This window comes from Sinocyclocheilus anshuiensis, unplaced genomic scaffold (genome assembly GCF_001515605.1).
Source record: "Sinocyclocheilus anshuiensis isolate Anshui unplaced genomic scaffold, SAMN03320099.WGS_v1.1 scaffold1053, whole genome shotgun sequence".
Taxonomy (NCBI): domain Eukaryota; kingdom Metazoa; phylum Chordata; class Actinopteri; order Cypriniformes; family Cyprinidae; genus Sinocyclocheilus; species Sinocyclocheilus anshuiensis.
The window spans coordinates 1,288,873-1,302,167 of NW_015555711.1; the positions used below are offsets into that span (position 1 = coordinate 1,288,873).

Consider the following 13,295-nt stretch of genomic DNA (forward strand, 5'->3'; position numbering starts at 1 on the left):
AACACAATCCATTTGAACTTTTAACAACCAGTTTAAATAAATTTACTTGCACAAACTAGTCAATTTAAAATAAATATTACATGTACACAAAAGTTTGGGGTCAGTAAGATTTTGTAATTTTTTTTAAAGTCTCATGCTCACCAAGGCTGCACTTATTTGGGGGAAAAAGAAAAAAAAAACAGTAAAAGCAGCAATATTGTGAAATATAACAATTAAAAATAACTATTTTCTATTTTAATATATTTTAAAATGTAATTTGAAATGCATCTGTGATCAAAGCTGAATTTTCAACATTACTCCAGTCTTCAGTGTCACATGATCCTTCAGAAATCATTGTCATGCATTTTTCAGAATTAATTTTATATATAGTAACAAAGTTATGTAATGTAATAATGTGGCAGTGGTTTCTATAGATCTACTTGTGCTTCTGATGCTTTTGGGAAATGCAGCCCTATTTGAACAAGCACTGTGAGCCATGCGTCAGCAGCGAACGCTGTCTGTGATTGATTGGTTCTGTCTTTCAGCAATTGCGTGTGTTCCGATGAGCAGGAGAAATGGTTCTATCCAACACAATTATTCGCTGATATAGTCTATTTTTCCACTTAGAAGCTTATTTTATGCAGTGAATTTCTTGATAAATAAATAAAATTAATGGTTAAAAAAATGCTCTTTAGAGTCGATACTTTTATGCGAGGATCGATCCTTTCGATAATAATTAAGTTACAATTACTTCAGTTAGTTTTTTTTTTAAATGTACACATTTCAATAGTGGCTGTCATAAAAACTATAATTATAATGAATGTTATATGGTGCATATATTTAGCAAAATTATCGTCTCTACAGTTTATTTTTCTAGCTGACTAACGAGTTTATGGTCACTGAATATGCTTGTAAATGTGATGTTACATGAATAGTTTACAAGCTGTTATATTGACGTCTTTGCGTGGCTGAAACACTGATTGAGCGATTACATGAGACAGGATACGGATTGTAAAGTTGTACTCTTTCTTTTAACTTACCTTCGGATGTTTAGTCATGTTTATTTTGATATTAAAAGTACCAACGCACAATGCTTATTGCGATGGATGGGAGGTGCGCTTCAATATTCCATCATGAAAACAGGCTAGACTAATCGATTCTTGGGATTTAAGAATCGATATCGTTTCGTAAAAATTTAAATCGATTAAAATCGAGATATCGATATTTTTTTACCCAGCCCTACTATTTTTGCTGTTTCTGATTAAATAAATGCAGCCTTGGTGAGCATCAGAGACTTCTTTCAAAACAGTACAATATATTTAATATAGCCATTAAATTAATAATTATTTTAAACAATGTTCACTCTAAGTTTACTTCAATAAAATTTTCGTTGGTTTTAATTAATCTAAATATTTTGGGAAGAAAAGTTGCAACATAGTATCAATTCATAGTTTTATCATTCATAACACATATCGGTTTGACCTTGCAGTAAGTTCACCGCGGACGCAGCCTCCGTGTTGCCAGATCCAGCTATTATAAGGGTTTTTGGACTTGTCTTTTCCACTTAATTTGACACTTTAGAAAGTTAATAAAGTAGGAAGTTGCATTTTACGTCAGCGATATCTTTATGTTATCTTATTTGGAAAAGATTTGAAATAATTTTGGTTTATTTTTATTTATTTTTCGGTTTTTGTTTGTTAAAGTGGGATGTTGCAGTTTAGAGTCAGCTATATCTTTATTTTATCTCATTTGCAAAGATTTGAAATAATTTCGGTTTATTGTTTATTTATTTTTCGGTTTTTATTTGTTTTTATAGCAATATCTGGCAACACTGTATCGGCACTTACACTGACAGTAATAAAAAAAAAACACGGACAGGTTATTGCTGACAGGATAGCATGTTCGGTTAGGGAAATGCAAAAATATAATATTATCTGTCAGAAACGTTATCAATGCTGTCAGAAACAGTAGCATTTAACATTAGTACACAGATATGTTGAACAAGTAGGTTACGGAATGAAATGAAATAGCCTACGCAAACACTAGCCATGAAGAAGTCTATGCTGTGTCATTCAGTATAGTAGTTAAATTTTCACAAATCATGCTAAAACATTCATAAGAGCACTAGACAAAGTTATCATCTATATAGCAATGATTGTTAATGAAAACTATAACAGTAATATGTATTGTTGCATGATCAATAAACAACTGATAAAATTATCCACCTCTTGCATTTGATGCAATAAATAGGGTACAGTTTAACAGTGTGCATCCCTCCAAAACAGAGAAAACATTTTTCACAAACATCTACATCTCTGTCTCTTTTAAAGTGTTTAGTGTATATAATGAGTTGTATTTGTAGGGGTTATTATAGCACAATTCTTAACCTCACTAATTTTCAAACCCTGGCTATGGCCTTGAGTTCACCTGGTCACTGCAGTGAAGCTCATGCCAAAGTAATCAAAGCTGCTTCTGTATTCAGCACCTATGTCAACAAACTTGAGTCATACAAGACATTATGGGTGAAATTTAGTTAACAGGTAGCTAAACGATCATACAAGTTGAGAAAACCATGATTACCTTACAACATTTGCAACATAAGCTGAGCATTAATGTACAACGTCTTTTCTTTTACTCTTATTTTAGATAAGCATGCAGTGTGAAAGATTTTCTTATATTCTATTCTCTATAAAAGGAGAGCAAGCAGTAGAGAATAGTAGTTTGCACAAAGAGGTTGGGCAGTTTTACCACCAAGATGTGTACATAAGATCACATGATTATCTGAGAGGGCTGCCCATTAAAGATCTCGTTTTCATCAATGTCATTATTTACCTGCATAATGCTTCAAGCCATAAACTTGTCAATGCATAAATTGCCATAATCTGTGATTTCATAATGCATTGTGTTACTCTATAGGCTCTGCTGACTGCTGTGACATCACCACACATAGAGATCCACGAGGGAACGATTCTCCTCACTGTCCGCACCTGCTACAACATCTACCTGGCCAGCCGCAACCTGATCAACCAGACCACGGCCAAGGCCACTCTCACACAGATGCTCAGTGTCATCTTCACCCGTATGGAGAACCAGGCGGTTAGTAACAACTCTGTTTAGATGTGAGGTGTCACCCTAGTGAAACTATGGGCGCCATTATAGTTTGGGAAAATTAGACTAAAACTGGGAAACTACGTTTGAATTTCTAATTCTAATGACTCTCTTGTAGGCTCTGGAAGCTCAGGAAGCAGAGAAGGAAAGACAACGTCTGCAGCTGCGCAATCCTTCTCCAGTATCCAGTAACCCTTCACCTGTGGCCCAAAACCCTTCCCCTACTCCTGGTCGGGGGTCTGGATCGCCATGGCTCAGACGAGCCTGCTCAGAACAGAACGGACCCCCATCTCCCTCTCTCAGCCCCCCTGGGGTCCCCTCCACTCCTTCCACCCCCCAGGACTCATCCTCCATCAATGGCCAGCCAGAAGAGTCAAAGTCAGAGGAGGAGTTTGCCACAGATAAACAGAGCACAAAGGAAATTGCACACCCAGGTACGGGGAATCACTGGTGTCGGAATATATGAGAAATTACTCCAAATTATAAGGTTCTGGCAATTTCCTGTTATCTTTCAGAAAGCAGTTTTGATGCACTTTATTTTATTTAATTTGACTGTTTTTAAAGATGAAGAGATCCAGGAGTCAGACCAGACGACTTCATCAGTGGCAGGAGGTGTTGAGGGAGAGGAGGCCCATCCGCAGCCTGAGACAGAAGCAGGCACTGAGGTTCATGAAGAGACTGAGCCAGACAGTGGACTGGGAGATAGCTCTGTGGAAGGAGGTGTGTCACACTGGAAATAGCTGACTGTAGCTTTATGTGAACCTATGGCATAGTAGTCACTCCTGCGTCTGTTTCTACCACAGGCTTAGATCAACATTCTGACTCAGAAACCAAAGTGCCACCCCCTGTTGTTCGAGTCGACACACAGCAGATGAATGGAATGGTGGACGATCGTGGCTCAGAGTCCTCCATAGACATTCTGGTGTGTTTCTTACTTTAGGGTTTTCTGATGGAGGGCAAGTGAATACAATTTAATTTATTTTTCATTTGTTTAATAAGACATACATGACCATTCAAAAATGGGGTCAGTATTTTTTATTTTATTTTACTATTTACTATTTAGTCAGCTAATTAAAGTGATTAAATTGAGCAAAAGCAACAATTTTATTGATTAAAAAATTGAAAAAAGTAGCATGGTTTTCAGGAAATTATTAAGCAGTAAAACGGTTTTAAATATTGTTATTAAAAAGAAATATTTTTTAAGCAGCAAATCTGCATATTAGAAGACTTCAAAAACAAAAAAAATCTTAGAGACTTTTAAACGGAAGTGTATAAAGACATTGTCTATAAAGACACATAATTAGACTATTGCTTATATATTTACACTATACCTTTTTACTTGTGGCCTGACTGGTATTTTGTTTCTTTTCTGAACAGGATGCAGAAACCATTCAGGGCAGTCAGACAGCTGCTCATTTTTCGCACATCCTTCAGAAAGACGCCTTCCTTGTGTTCCGCTCCCTCTGCAAGCTTTCCATGAAGCCCCTGGCTGATGGACCACCCGACCCAAAGTAAGAACCTGGAGAGGAAATTTATTTGCTGTAGATGAAATATTAGATGACTAATCAGTCAAGCAAATATTTTTCAACTTCTTTTATGTGGAAGACCAGTAAATGATGAATCGTGTCAGTAGTGTGATCATAAAAACTGAGATGTTGCTGGAGGAGATCTGAGTGCTCTGGTTCCACAATGGACACTCCCTGTAGAATGATTTGGAATTAATTTGCTATTATTTGGAAATGTGTTCAGTTTCATGCTGCCGTCATTTTTCACTTTCAGGTCCCATGAGTTACGCTCTAAGGTGGTTTCCCTGCAGCTGTTGCTGTCAGTGCTGCAGGGAGCTGGACCTGTTTTCCGAACCCACGAGATGTTTGTGAACGCCATCAAACAGTACCTGTGTGTGGCGCTCTCCAAAAACGGGGTCTCCTCTGTGCCTGAAGTATTTGAACTGTCTCTTGCCATCTTCCTTACCTTGCTCTCCCACTTCAAAGTGCACCTTAAGATGCAGATTGAGGTAAAAAAAATCAGATGTTCAGATACACAGTCAGGCTGTTTGTACACACTTGACTAAATTTGTTTCTCATGATCTTCAAAACTTGTGCTTGAATGTATTAAATTAGTTTTACAGACGAATATAAATTGTTCCTACATGATTTTTCAACTAAAATATTATTTCTTAATTTCCATTTCTTCTTTTTTTTTGTCTCTTTTCTTTCAGGTGTTCTTCAGGGAGATCTTTCTAACAATCCTGGAGACGTCATCCAGCTCCTTCGAGCACAAGTGGATGGTCATTCAGACTCTAACTCGAATATGTGCAGGTTGGCACACCTCAGTGTACACTTGCACACAATATGGGCGCACACACACAAACTTCTCACACATTATTGGCTCAAATATCAAACCAAATGGTGAACGAGTCTGCTGCTCTTCTCACAGATGCACAATGTGTGGTGGACATTTATGTGAACTATGACTGTGATCTCAACGCTGCCAATATTTTTGAGCGGCTGGTAAATGACCTGTCTAAAATCGCCCAGGGAAGGAGTGGACAGGAGCTCGGCATGACTCCATTACAGGTAGCAGTCATCATCTTCAAATTATAACATTAGCATTCATTACATGGCATGGTATTATTTTTAATTGTACATAATACAGCATATAATTTATAATATATGCATTTAGCAGACGCAAGCGACTTACAGTGCATTCAGGCTATACATTTTTTACCAGTATGTGTGTTCCCTGGGAGTCGAACCCACGACCTTTTGCGCTGCTAACGCAATGCTCTACCACTGCCATATGCCATAAAATTTAGCATTTAGCATATTCTTTGATCTGAAACAACTTAAATTAGTTAATTTAACTTCAATAAAATTAATCATGAAAAACAACATTAACAGTGGCAAAAAAAATTTTTTCAAAAGGGTACAAACATCTCTAGTAAAAACAGGTGACATGTTATTTGATATCACAGTATGTCATATAATGTAGATTTAAAGCAGATTCTTTAATCTGAAATTACTTAAAATGTGGTTTTATTTTTTCATCTTTTTATTATAATATAAAAAGATGATGTGGTTCACAATGTGCCAACAATATTAGCAATGCCACAATACTACATTTTAAAAATAATTCTAGAACAGTACAAACTTCTCCAGTAAAAACAAGTGCATGATTCACTGCAGGGAAAATCTTCCCCAACCACACTGTTAGTGTGTAATAATTAATTCAGAGTTGATCGGTTAATGATTCATTTGCAGGAGCTGAGTTTGAGAAAGAAAGGGCTGGAGTGTCTGGTGTCCATTTTGAAGTGCATGGTGGAATGGAGCAGAGACATGTACGTCAACCCCAACCTGCAGGCGAATCTTGGTAAGACAACACTGAGATCTGTTTGAATCGTCTGTGTCATCAGAATTTTCTAAGTCTAGACTTTTGTTGCGCTGCAGGTCAGGAACGTCCAGCAGAGGGCGACAGTGCAGATGTGAAGCTCCATGAGAATCTTTCCTCTCGCAGAGATAGTGTGAGCTCTCTGGACTCCACTGTGTCGTCTGGAGTTCAGCAGTCTCAGCTAGATCACCCCGAGCAGTATGAGGTCATCAAGCAGCAGAAAGAGATCATCGAGCATGGCATTGAGCTGTAAGCTGTCTTTTTTGAAGTGTCTTTATTTTTTCTTCCATATTTTTCTTTGACCATTTCTGTTTCTTAAAGGTTTAACAAGAAACCAAAAAGGGGATTGCAGTACCTGCAGGAGCAAGGCATGCTGGGCACCACACCAGAGGACATCGCACAGTTCCTGCAACAGGAGGAGCGACTGGACACAGTAAGTTCTTGCTTGTTATCACACATGGATAAATTAGTGCACCAAGACTTAGGCTCTGCTGTGTCATGTGATCAGACTCAGGTTGGCGAGTTCCTGGGAGAGAATGTGAAGTTTAATAAAGAAGTGATGTACTGCTATGTGGACCGGCTGGACTTTTGTGGCAAAGACTTTGTGTCAGCACTCCGTGCCTTCCTGGAAGGCTTCAGGCTTCCAGGTGAAGCCCAGAAAATCGATAGGCTCATGGAGAAGTTTGCCGCCCGATACCTGGAGTGCAATCAGGGGTAGGTTTTGTAGTCTGAAGAAGAGTTATATATTTGTGAGGCTCGCTGGCGTTTGTGTATGTGCTGACCTGTCTGTTGTTCTGTAGGCAGACTCTGTTTGCCAGCGCAGACACAGCTTACGTTCTGGCCTACTCCATCATCATGTTAACCACCGACCTGCACAGTCCACAGGTAAGACTACTTGCTTATATTTTTTGCTCACTTATCTCCCTTCTCTCCTTTTGCTTTGCTTTGTATTTGCTAAGAGACCTTGGCAACTAACCAGAACCTTGGTAACTGCAAAACCAGTCTTGCAACCATCCAGCATTTAGGAACATTCTAAAAAAGCAAGCATGTTTTTATTTCCATGAAATGTAAAAATCTAGTTTTGTTTTTGTTTTCACTTCTCTTCAGGTGAAGAACAAAATGACGAAGGAGCAGTATATAAAAATGAACCGTGGCATTAATGACAGTAAGGACCTGCCCGAGGAGTATCTCTCCTCCATCTACGATGAAATTGCAGGAAAGAAGATTGCTTTGAAGGAGAGCAAAGAATACTCCATCACTCCCAAATCCAGCAAACAGAGTAAGAGCCTCTCAACAAAATGCCTGTAATTTCCTTTGATGGAATTGAATAAAACCCAGTTGAATGCTGACGTGAGCTGTTTGTCTTCCTGTTAGATGTAGCCAATGAGAAGCAGAGAAGGCTGCTGTATAACATGGAGATGGAGCAGATGGCCAAAACGGCTAAAGCTCTGATGGAGGCTGTAAGTCACGCTCAGGCTCCCTTCTTCAGTGCTACTCACCTAGAGCACGTCCGGCCCATGTTCAAGGTAATGGCACATGTCCAATAAACCACAGTTCAATGCCAGCTGGGTACTGGAACAGAAAGTCATTGTTAGGTCAAAAGGATCATGAGCAGGTCATGGAGGAGACATGATCTGATACTGTTCCAGGATGTTGTGGTTTCACTCATCAGTCTGTAAAGGTTGAAAGGAAGTTCAACTTTGAAAGTATGTTATCTGTGGGTTCATTTTTCAGTATGTATGTCTCTGTGTTTTGATGTATGTAAAATAGCTGGCCTGGACTCCTCTGTTGGCGGCGTTCAGCGTAGGACTCCAGGATTGTGACGATCAGGACGTGGCATCTCTTTGTCTGGAGGGGATCCGATGTGCAATCAGGATCGCCTGCATCTTCAACATGCAGGTTTGTGTTTTTACACTTTTCACGTGACAAATCATACTCAAGCCTTTTTTATTTAGTTCTTATTTTTTTCTGTTTCACAGTTGGAGAGAGATGCCTACATCCAGGCCTTGGCCCGGTTTACGCTGCTCACCGCGAGCTCAAGTATCACAGAGATGAAGCAGAAGAACATTGATACCATAAAGACTCTCATCATGGTCGCCCACACCGACGGAAACTACTTGGGAAACTCCTGGCATGAGGTGGGCATCAGAGCGTGTGAATAGAGTTGAGCGTAATGTCAGCAATGTCCTCAAAGTGTGCTGTAATTACCCCAAATCAACTCCTGGTTTTCCATTAAAGGTTTAGTTCACTCCTGAATTAAAATTTCCTGAAAATGTACTCATCCCCATGTCATCCAAGATGTTCATGTTTTTCTTTTTTCAGTCGAAAAAGAAACTGAGGTTTTCGAGGAACACGTTTCAGGATTTTTCTCCATATAGTGGACTTCAATGGGGATCAATGGGTTGACATTGCAGTTTCAATGCAGGTTCAAAGGGCTCTACATGATCCCAGTCGAGAAATAAGGGTCTTATCTAGCGAAAAGATTGTTTAAAAATTAGAATTTATATACTTTTTAACCACAAATGCTCGTCTTGCACTAGCTCTGTGATGCGCGTCCACGACTTCACGCATTACGTAATCACGTTGGAAACGTTAGTTCTCTGTCTGTGTACTCTGGTTCAAAAAGTTAGGGTAGGGCGAAAAACTCCATTTAATTTTCTCCTCAAATTTCTAAATTGTCCGACAACGTTGTTTTACCATTTTTTGTAAGGGGCGTTTTATTTTCTTTGCATGTTCGCTTTGTAAACACTAGGTGGGTACTTCCATCTACGTCACAACTTTCCAACGTGATTACGTAATGCGTGACGTCAAGCTAGTGCAAGATGAATATTTGTGGTTAAAAAGTAGGGATGCACCGATATCACTTTTTCCAGTACTCGCCCGATACCGATACTTTTATTTTTGGTACTTGCCGATACAGAGTACCGATACCAATATTTTTATTGCATTTGTAAATTTTTAAAATATTGGGTACAGAAACCAAAAGAGTATGTATAATGTTAGTTGGTTAGCTTCATTTATCAAATAGATACAGTCAAACCTAAATTTATTCAGACACCTTCAACATTTCTCACATTATCACAGTTTATTTGCTATAGTTTAGAAAATGGTAATAAATATGACAAGAACTCAGAGTTAAACTGTGTCAGAACAAATTCAGCTTGATAATGTCAGATAACTTTGATAGAAAGGTATGTAATAGATTACAATAAACCAAAAATTATTCATATGCTTCAGTATGACAGTATTTACACAACCATCAATACTAAGTCGGGCAGCCCTTAGCCTTAATGACAGCCTGTAGTCTCCTGGGCATGCTGTCACCCAGCTTCATGCAAACCTTATATTCACTCGACAAGCTCGCGCATCTGCGCCGCTGCGCGCTCAATTTGCTTATCAGCTCGCGCACATCAGCTATACAGGCATTAATACTGAATGTTTAACATTATATTCATTGCATACATATACTTCGTATACATCCTTAATCTCTAATAACTCCATTCTGTTGTCTGTTGTTTTGTTGTCGGTGTTTCTTTGTCTGAATATGGCACTTATCACATGCTGTGTGGTATCGGCGTTTGGTATCGGGGCATTTTAACGAGTACGAATACAAGAGCTCAGTATCGGGCCCGATACCGATACCAGTATCGGTATCGGTGCATCCCTTTTAAAAAGTATATACTTTTTTTTTTTTTAGAAAATGACCGATCGTTTTGGTAGATCAGACCCTTATTCCTCGGCTGGGATCGTGTAGAGCCCTTTGAAGCTGCATTTAAACTGCAGTTTGGACCTTCAACCCGTTGGTCCCCATTGAAGTCCACTATAGGGAGAAAAATACTGGAATATTTTCCTCAAAAACCTTAATTTCTTTTCGACTGAAGATAGAAAGACATGAACGTCTTGGATGACATGGGGGTGAGTAAATTATCAGGAAATTTAAATTCTTGATCTAATCCTTTAAAAGAAATGTAGAATACATAGTAGAAAACTGGCCTAAAACACTTTCACACTCACCCCAGACCAGCTGGTCATCCAGGTCATTTTGTTGAGCCCCGCAAAGTCATGCAACTCAACTCCGCTGGTGGCCATAAACCCCTGCTCTCCTCCAAAACTATTGATTTGCTAAAGTTTCTTTCCAGCCTCTACACATCTGCCTGCTCTTTGTTTAGATTCTGAGGTGTATCAGTCAGCTGGAGTTGGCCCAGTTGATTGGGACAGGGGTGAAGACGCGTTATATCTCCGGTGTTGTCCGGGACCAGGGAGGCAGCATAAAGGGCTTCCCATCAGGGGGAGAGGAATTCATGCCCCTTGGCTTAGGTAGGCTATTGTACGACTGCAGTTAATAGCTCATGGATGCGGCCGAAGTGTTCAGTCTGTTTATTGTTTGTTTATTGGTGTGTGTGGACGATGTTCCTTATGGAGCAAAACAGTATTATTGGTCTCCTGCAGGTACTCTGGTTGGAGGTCCAGACAAGCGTCAGATGGCTCATATCCAGGAGTCAGTGGGGGAGACCAGCTCTCAGAGTGTTGTGGTGGCTGTGGACAGGTGCATTAAAATCACAGGACAATACAAACATACAGTGTTCTTACGGTTTATGCTTCCTTGTCTGACCTTCCGTCTCTCTTTTGTGTGCCAGAATCTTCACTGGATCCACCAGGCTTGATGGAAATGCAATTGGTAGGGTTTTTGTTTCACTGTAACAACATTAGCGTTGAATTTTTTTAAGGGGGGAAATATATTTTAAACATATATGCTACCATTCAAAAGTATGTGGTTGGTGAGTTGTTTTTTTTAATAGTGTTGAAATAAATCTCTTATACTCACTTAAGCTTTATATATTCTATCAAAATACAGTAAAACCGTAATATTGTGAGATATTGATACAATTTAAAGTAACTTTTCTATTTTAATATATTTTAAAATGTAATTTATTCCTGTGATGAAAAAATTATTTTTTTTCTGCAGCCATTATTAAAGTTTTTAGTGTAACATGATCCTTTAGAAATCATTCTAATATGCTGATTTGCTGCTCAAGAAACATTTATTATTATCAGTTTTGAAAACAGTTGTGCTGCAAACTATGATGGATTTGTTTAGGATTTTCTGATCAGCAGCAAGTTCAAAAGAACAGCATTCATTTGAAATAGAAATGTTTCTTTACTGTCACTTTTGGTCAATTTAATGCAGTCTTTTTTTTTTTAAATCTTACAGACACCAAACCTTTGAACGATAGTGTAACTATGAGGTTATATAATTAATTTATTACTACAGCACTATTTATCTAGCAGAAAATTAGCTACAGGACGTGACCGCAAAAACTTGAACAAATAAACTGACATTAATTTAAATGCTGTAATTTCATTCGAAAACATGGTGATGAATGTTCCCCAATGCTGCAAATGCTAGGGGTTTGATATATAGAGCAGTTCAGTTTGTAGATGTAAAACATGAAAAATAATTAGCATGGATTCCCCCAGGAATGATAGGGTTTTTAAGTAGCAGTTGTGAGTTTTTGTGCAGAATAAGGTCTATATTTAACAATATATGAAAACTTTTTGATCTACAGCATTAATTAAATTGAGTCAAACTTTAAATATAAATTTTGAAGTAGTTGTGTTGCTAAATAAGGACTACTGCTACTACAAGGATGTGAGTTTGCACACGTCACACTACACTATTACTCACTGGGAAAAAAATAGCTTGTTACTGGAAAAACAACACTATTTTAAAAACAATTGAGCTGCTGTCATGCTACTGAAAAGTGTAGCTAGGTTATTCATGTAGTAAGTTAATCCCCAACACTGTTTGAGAGCATATCTGTGTGGGTTGATTATGTGGAAATAGATACATTTAATTTTACTCGGGTAAACTTGAGTCAGTGTGTCCTGTTTTTGTTTTTTTTGTATTTAGCAAGAAATTAACAGGAACAGCTGCATTCTTAACATATCATTATTAGCTCTATGAGCAATGGAAAATCAGTTTTATGTTTTTAGTGTGTAAGTGGGCGTTCCATGCTATTACCCTTTTCACCATAGCTTGGGTTTGTTCTTATGGTCTGAGATTCAGTCATTTGGTCCATTACATCAGGAAGTGACTTACAAGGTGTGGGCTGTGGGGTTGTTCTGTCTGTATTGCTTCTGGATCTCTGTTAAACAGGGTTGCCAAGTCCACAGTTTAATTTTATTTGGCTGAAATTATTGCATTTATTTTACTTTCAACCAATAATAAAACTATGCTAGTTTGTGGATATTTGAGGGAGGGGCTCTGGTTTATCTCCTTTATGAAAACAGATGTGTTTGATGACTACTATATAGTGATTTTTAAAGTAAAAATTGTGTATAATGCATAACAGTGACTGTAAAGTATGTATTTTAGGTATGGGAGTGGCATATTTTAAGTTTTGATATGATTTTGATATGTGATAGGGTCTAGTTTTGGGATTGGGATTATTTTGATTGGCCATAGGCAACCAAGCTGGTAAGCTTTCCGGAGGGTTCAAATCATCTGGAAACTGAAATTGTGATCATATTTTCTCCCCTATTGTGACGTATATCCAGGTGAACTGCATATTAAATGAGAAAAAAATGTAGAGTGTAACTTTATATGTTCATTAGGAAATGATTGATTCGTTGACAGGGTCTTTGATTAAAGATTATGTAGGCACATAATTAAATAAATAATGTAATAAACCATTTATGATAAAAACGTCAATATTCCATTAATAAATAAAGAATTGTCCATTTTAATTTCACGTTGACCTTCAGGTAATGTTTTAAATGACATTTACACTCAATTTGTACATGATATTGAAATTACCTGC

At 38.1% G+C, this 13,295-nt stretch overlaps 1 protein-coding gene across 2 annotated transcripts in view; it reads left to right on the forward strand.

The window, feature by feature from the left end:
- Positions 1–13,295, forward strand: part of LOC107671990 (brefeldin A-inhibited guanine nucleotide-exchange protein 2-like) — a 37,491-nt gene that overhangs the window by 11,293 nt on the left and 12,903 nt on the right. For both annotated transcript variants that reach the window (XM_016465013.1, XM_016465012.1), the window contains exons 5-24: positions 2,896–3,075; positions 3,206–3,521; positions 3,652–3,807; positions 3,891–4,009; positions 4,465–4,598; positions 4,867–5,101; positions 5,306–5,405; positions 5,524–5,663; positions 6,348–6,456; positions 6,534–6,723; positions 6,796–6,907; positions 6,983–7,188; positions 7,275–7,359; positions 7,582–7,753; positions 7,849–8,000; positions 8,245–8,373; positions 8,454–8,612; positions 10,644–10,791; positions 10,924–11,020; positions 11,112–11,152. In XM_016465013.1, the coding sequence (XP_016320499.1) occupies positions 2,896–3,075; positions 3,206–3,521; positions 3,652–3,807; positions 3,891–4,009; positions 4,465–4,598; positions 4,867–5,101; positions 5,306–5,405; positions 5,524–5,663; positions 6,348–6,456; positions 6,534–6,723; positions 6,796–6,907; positions 6,983–7,188; positions 7,275–7,359; positions 7,582–7,753; positions 7,849–8,000; positions 8,245–8,373; positions 8,454–8,612; positions 10,644–10,791; positions 10,924–11,020; positions 11,112–11,152 (2,980 nt within the window). The remainder of the gene's footprint in view (positions 1–2,895; positions 3,076–3,205; positions 3,522–3,651; positions 3,808–3,890; positions 4,010–4,464; positions 4,599–4,866; positions 5,102–5,305; positions 5,406–5,523; positions 5,664–6,347; positions 6,457–6,533; positions 6,724–6,795; positions 6,908–6,982; positions 7,189–7,274; positions 7,360–7,581; positions 7,754–7,848; positions 8,001–8,244; positions 8,374–8,453; positions 8,613–10,643; positions 10,792–10,923; positions 11,021–11,111; positions 11,153–13,295) is intronic.